Below are 6154 nucleotides of genomic sequence, written 5' to 3' on the forward strand. Positions count from 1 at the left end.
GTAAGGGCTGAGTTTCAGTCGTTTGCCCTGTGTGTCAGTTCTTTGTGTCTATTAGGGTGAGGACACGGTATTGGATAGTAGTAAAAATTCAGAGACCGAATCTGTGTGAAATGGGCTGGGAAGGTGGCTCAGTGATAGAGTGCTTGCCTTGCATGCCTGAGGCCCTGGGTTCGATTCCTCAGCACCACATAAGCAAAAAAGAAAAAAGCCGGAAGTGGTGCTGTGGCTCAAGTGGTAGAGCGCTAGCCTTGAGCTGAAGAGCTGAGGGACAGCGCCCAGGACCAGAGTTTAGGCCCCACAACCAGACCAAAAAAAAAAAAAAGAATCTGTGTGAAATGTACATCCAGGACACCACCATAGCACTCCTCTGTTATTGAGTCTGATGCTGTTCCGACCTCTTCTCATACCTTAACTTCAAGACTGGAGTCCCCATCTCCAAGACTGAACCCTTTGTGTTGTCAAGACCCTGGAGAGGCCAGGAACCAATGGCTGACGCCTTTAATCCTAGCTACTCAGGAGGCTGTGATCTGAGGATCAAGATTTGAAATCATTCTGGACAGAAAAGTCTGAGAGACTATCTCCCATCAACCAGCAAAATACTGTATTGGAAGTGTGGGCCAAGTGGTAGAGAGCCAGATAGCCAGAAATTCAAATGAAAGCTCAGGGGCTGGGAAGGTGGCTCAGTGGTAGAGAGCTTGCCTTGCATGCATGAGGCCCTAGGTTCGATTCCTCGCACCACATAAGCAGAAAAAAAAAGCCAGACGTGGCACTGTGGCTCAAGTGGTAGAGTGCTAGCCCTGAGCTGAAGAGCTGAGGGACAGCGCCCAGGCCCAGAGTTCAGGCCCCACGACCGGACCCAAAAAAAACCCCAAAAACAAAATCAAATGAAAGCTCAAAACCCTGAATTTAAGTCCTGGTACCAGCCTGCCCATCAGTCATGAGGTCCTGAGTTCAATCCCCCAGTATGTAATAATGGTACAGAGCTCCTAGGTGGATGAAAATCCAACCTGGGCTGGTGCCAATGGCTGCTCACCCACATTACTTTGTTCTGGCTTCCTAGGACAGGCACCTGTTCTGCTTTGCCTGAAGGAGAGGGGCTTTCAAGGGGTTGGGGAGGCCAGAAGTGCTGGGGAATCCAGGCCTCCAGAGTCAGTGCTCAGTGACATATGGAGGCTGGTGTATCAATGCCACAACGTTATCTGTTGGGTGGAACAGCTTGGGAGTATGTTCCACATAGTTTCCTGGTAGCATCCAGTAGGATGGCACCCAGGTTTCCAGAACAGCAACCAGTTCATTAACCCACCCAGTTTTGGCTTTCTTCCCTGGCTCACATCCTCATTCCCTGCCAGCCCCTCCTAGAGAGATCCCAAATCTGACTTGTGCTTGAATCTTTGTCTCCAGGTCTGGGAAACCAAACCCAAGATAGCTTATTCCTTGTGTCATGCTCAAAACAGAGGGGTCTACAAAAGGGTCCGGATCCCAGATTTCAGGTGATGGAGCACTCAGTACCTTCACACACCTTTTTGACAGTGACTGTTTATTCCCCATATCCTGGCCAGGTGCTCAGACTGGAGGGAGACCATTGACATAGCTTAGCACCAGGTAGGGAGTCCTGGCCAGTGGAGCATGAGAGCAGCAGGATCCCCCAGACATGGGCAAGAGCAACATAGTACCCACCAGAAAAAAGAGGAAAAGGAGCAAGGTCAGAGGCCACCTGGAAGCAGGAACAGGGACCCTAAGAAAGAAATGCACAATTACATACAGAGTGGGCCACTGCCATGAGCCCTGACCCTCCACGCCATCCCCAGGTTCATCCCAAGCATCTTACCCAGGTTCCACCTCCAGCATCACATCCCGCATGCTGGGAGGGGCTCGCCTCTTCCTGTCCTGAGGTAGAGCAGCCCACAGAGGAATGGACAAATGTGACCCTTAGCATGCATTTGCCTTAGCACTGTAGACCTACACGGCGCTCTTATTCCTCTTCCTTTCCTGGCACCCCAGAGCTCCACAGGCACTTGAACTTTCTCCAGGTGTAGTGGATATCTATACCTGCTCTCTATATCCATCCCATCTCCTTTCTTGCATGGTTCAACTTGGGTGAGGCAGGCAGAAGTCATTGTACTTCAGACTTGCAGGTGCAGGCAAAGCTTAACCTTCCCCATTTTCATGATTGGGCAGGAGACCTAGCTTTAGCCAATGGGAGTTTTGGAGCTCTCTGATTGGTTCAATAGCAGCCCATGACCCACACTCGGTAAGTAGAATCAGACTAGGGTTTGGCTGCTTGCCAGTAGGTCCCAGGTACTCTCCTTCTGGGTGAAATAATGCCACTTAGCTGAGCAGGAAGCCACTTTGGGGAAGTAGAGCCTAAATGATATTAGAAGTCCTTGATAAAGACAAACTCACCTGAGGCTTGTGGAGTAGAGAGTGTCTTTGGTGACCTGCTAAGTGTTTTTGGTGGCTGAGCCCCAGTGCCCGAATGTCCTGTGAGAGAGAAGAGATATGGCTTTTGCAACCTGGCTGGGGAAGGTCTTGGAAGGCAGGTGTCACGGGAGTGACATTCTGGGGAGCACACAGATCTCACAACACAGAGAGAGGCACAGAGCCGAAGAAACCAAGAAGAGAGAAATTATTTATTCATTTGCCCAACAAATACTTAATGAGTATCTGTTTCAGTTCCAGGAGTAGGGGATGGAAGCTGGCAAAATCTTGCCCTTGGCAGAGCTTACATTCTAACCAGAGGCCAAAAATCAACAAGGTAAATGGTAATATCAAGTCTGCTAAGTGGAGTCAGGAAAACCATAGGAAGATAAGGAGCACTAAGCTGAGGGTCAGGTGACTCTGAAGAGATGGTATCTGGGGGGAGATGGAATGAAGGTGAGCTGGGTGGACCCCTGGGGATCTCAGGTGATGAGTAAAGTTGGAATATTTAGCAGAAAGGTAGCAAGTGTGGCTGCTAGGGTGGAGGGTGCTGATCCAAGTCTGAATGGAAAAGAGAGAGAAAGGTAAATGGAGAGATTCATGGAGACACAAATAGGAGAAAGCCAGGAAGTCACAAATACACCAAGAGTCAGACACCCAACACCTCAAAAGGGAAAGAAGCTTCTAGAAGACACAGAAGTTGCCCTGTGGGTGCCTGTTTGAGTGGTGGAGTCCTTACGGAGGGGCTGATCTCACCTCAAAGCCTTGTCCGCTACCTTGGGGACCCCTGTGGCCACAAAGCTCACAGGGAGCCCTTGGTGTCGGGGCTGTTTTTTGCCCTGAAGGCCCGAGACCTCCAACATCTCCAGCTGGGTCCCATTCCAGCTCCACAGGAGTAGGAAGGTTACTGGGTGTCCAGGGCCTCCAGGCCCCACCAGGTGCTGGCTCATCTGAGTCCCCCTCCACCTCCAAGTTCTGGTCCAGTGTGCTGGTTTTCTCCAATACCTGGATCAGAAGATAGTGGCCATGGAGCTGAAGCACCAGGGACTCGAATGGGGACCACCAGGGAGGGACATACCAGGCTATAGCTGATTAGCTGGGCCTGCAGCTGCCAGAGGCGTCGGAAGATGGTGTCACGGTGAGCTCCCAGGGCCCTCAGAATCCGTTGCAGTGATGTCCAGGCCCTGGGCTCAGTCCTCTGGGCCAGCCCCTCACCAAATGCCAGAAGGGCGTCCACACGCTCAGCTGCACCTCGGAGCTCTGCCTGTAGTTTCTGGAACATATGGTTGGACATCCTCAACAGGGACTCCAGGGACCCGAGAGACCCAGAGCCTGGAGTTAACACTCCCCCATCTCCTCTCTGGAAACCTGGAATATGTAATAAGCCCTCTTCCCATCGTACGACTCCACCTACTCCTGCCGCTACAACCACCCTCCCACGCCCTGGTTTCCCATTTCCCACCTGCAGCTGGACCATCCTATTCTGGGCCAGTGTCCAGGGCCCAAGGCCTGGCTCCAGATCCTGCAGACGGAGGCCCAGTCCCAACAGGCAAAGGTGGAGGCTGTCCTGCTCAGCCTCCAGTACCTCCAGACTAGAGATGGGGTGCTGGGAAACACAAGAGTTTGAATTAGGGCCAGTGGACAGGGTAGGGGTGGGGGAGGCTTTCACTTGGAGTTACGGGACTTCTAATTCAAGGTTCAGGCCAGCTGTGGTGGCTCAGGCTATACTCCTAGCTACTTTAGGAGGCAGAGAGAGGATGGCCATTCTAGGCCAGCCCAGACAAAATGTTAGCAAGACCTTCTCAACCAATAAGCCAGGCATGGTGGCACACATTTGTGATTCCAGCTACAGAGAAGTTATAAGTAGGAAGATCAAGGACTGAAGCTTGCCAAAGGTGGCTCAGAATTGAATATCTGCCTAGCAAAGCTACTACCACCAAAAAAAAAAAAAAAAGTAGATGTAGCTTTTGAATTTTCTTGGAAATTTGAGTATATGGAGGGAGCCTAGGACATGGATGGTGAAGGAAAAATGGGGTAAATATTGAAATTCTACATTGATTGGTAAAGAAATACTGGTGAAGAATCTGGCTCTTCCTGCAGTTGGCTCCTACCCTTCCAGACTTTCCACCTTATCCCCAGACAGAGGCCAGTTCTGTGGACAGAGGGGAGGTGGGGCGGCACGCAGGGTCTGGCCACTAAAGCTTACCTCATGGTGTTTGTCCCCAGCTGGGTCCTCATGAGACGAGACTGTTGATGTTCGTGGGGGGCTGGTGATGTGCTCCGTGACCCTCAGCCCACCCTGGACATGGCCAGGAGCATCCGAAAATACCTGGGCCTGCACTGGCCTAGAGGTTAGGGTTGATAGGACCCTGGTTGAGCTGCTGTGCCTCAGTCCCCCAGGTGACCACAGCATAGCACCCCTTACCCTGAAATGACCCCTGCTTCTGCCCCCACCTTAGGACCAAAGCCCCAGCTCCTACCTGCTTGTCTCCTCTCCAGGTGCAGGGAACATGGCACATCCACCAATGTCAGGCTCCCTAGGGGCTCCTGGAGGATGGTTGAGGGGCTCTGTGAAGAGTCTACGGCCCTGAGGTGGGCACCATGCCATAACTGGGGGCTGGGGACAAGATCAGTTGAGGACAACCCGGAAAAGCCTCTTCCTTGGTCCAGGCTGTCTCCAGGGCCCAGCAGGATTCACCCAGGCCCAGGGCAGCTGAGAGCTTAAGGCTGGGCCTGGCTCCACCCCTTCCTGGAGGGACTCACATTCTGGTAACCTGATGCCCATTGGAGGTGATAGTGTGCCACTTAACTCCTTCCTCCCTGGCAGAACCACTCCCATCCCACCGGAGTTTGAGATGGAAAACCTCCACCATCCCCTCCAGTGCCCTGGATCCTGGAGGACCCCAGTGGCTCACATCTGTAATCCTACCTACTCAGGAGGCTGAGATCTGAGGATCACTGTTCAAAGCCAGCCTGGCAGGGAAGTCCATGAGACTCTTACCTTTAAGAAACTACTCAAGGGGTTGGGAAGGTGGCTCAGTGGTAGAGCGCTTGCCTTGCATGCATGAGGCCCTGGGTTCGATTCCTCAGCACCACATAAGCAGGGGGAAAAAAAGCCAGAAGTGGCGCTGTGGCTCAAGTGGTAGAACACCAGCCTTGAGCTGAAGAGCTCAGGGACAGCGCCCAGGCCCAGAGTTCAGGCCCCATGACCAACCAAAAAAAAAAAAAAAAAATCCAGAAGTGGAGTTAGATCTCTATCCTTGAACTAAAACAGGGAAAGACCCCAGGCCAGAGTTCAAACCCCAGGAACACACACACACACACACACCCTGGATCCTGACCCCGGTCTACCCCATCCACACACCCTGGATCCTGACCCTGGTCTCCCCCATCCACACATACACACCCTGGATCACACACACACATACACACACACACACACTGGATCCTGACCTGGTCTCCCCCATCCACACATACACACCCTGGATCTCACACACACACACACACACACACACACCCTGGATCACACACACACCCTGGATCCTGACCCCGGTCTACCCCATCCATTTAAGGTCCATTTCCCCTAAAAAGAAAAAAATACCAAACCAAGAAAAGCTAGTGTTTCGTTTATTTGGAGTGGGGTCACCCCCGCGGCTCCTGAGACCCAGGGGCGCCGCGGGGGCCGGGCGGTCACTTGCCGAGCAGGAGGCTGGCGCGCAGCACGCGGGGCACGCGG

At 52.7% G+C, this 6154-nt stretch overlaps 2 protein-coding genes across 2 annotated transcripts in view; both read right to left on the reverse strand.

Annotated features, from left to right (window-relative positions):
- Positions 1-1563: 1563 nt before the first annotated feature.
- Syne4 (spectrin repeat containing, nuclear envelope family member 4) lies at positions 1564-5026 on the reverse strand. The gene is made up of 8 exons (XM_013026183.1): positions 4899-5026; positions 4625-4763; positions 3881-4024; positions 3497-3691; positions 3175-3423; positions 2404-2517; positions 1829-1887; positions 1564-1735 (listed from the first exon to the last, which is right to left on the reverse strand). The coding sequence occupies exons 1-8, from the start codon at positions 5024-5026 to the stop codon at positions 1564-1566; spliced, it is 1200 nt and encodes a 399-aa protein (XP_012881637.1).
- A 21-nt stretch (positions 5027-5047) lies between these two features.
- Alkbh6 (alkB, alkylation repair homolog 6 (E. coli)) overlaps positions 5048-6154 on the reverse strand; it is a 6394-nt gene continuing 5287 nt past the window's right edge. Inside the window, exon 8 of the mRNA XM_013026184.1 lies at positions 5048-5192. Within this exon, the coding sequence (XP_012881638.1) occupies positions 5048-5192 (145 nt within the window). The remainder of the gene's footprint in view (positions 5193-6154) is intronic.

The sequence above is a fragment of the Dipodomys ordii genome, unplaced genomic scaffold (assembly GCF_000151885.1).
Source record: "Dipodomys ordii isolate 6190 unplaced genomic scaffold, Dord_2.0 Scaffold92, whole genome shotgun sequence".
Lineage (NCBI taxonomy): Eukaryota > Metazoa > Chordata > Mammalia > Rodentia > Heteromyidae > Dipodomys > Dipodomys ordii.

Excerpts from the sequence above, each read along its gene's own strand:
- Syne4 (XM_013026183.1), bottom strand. The coding sequence starts at position 5,026 with ATGGCATGGTGCCCACCTCAGGGCCGTAGACTCTTCACAGAGCCCCTC. Across the intron at positions 4,764-4,898 it reads CCTGGAGAGGAGACAAGCAG|GCCAGTGCAGGCCCAGGTAT; the intron begins GTAGGAGCTGGG and ends CCTAACCTCTAG. Across the intron at positions 3,424-3,496 it reads AGCTAATCAGCTATAGCCTG|GTATTGGAGAAAACCAGCAC; the intron begins GTATGTCCCTCC and ends CTTCTGATCCAG.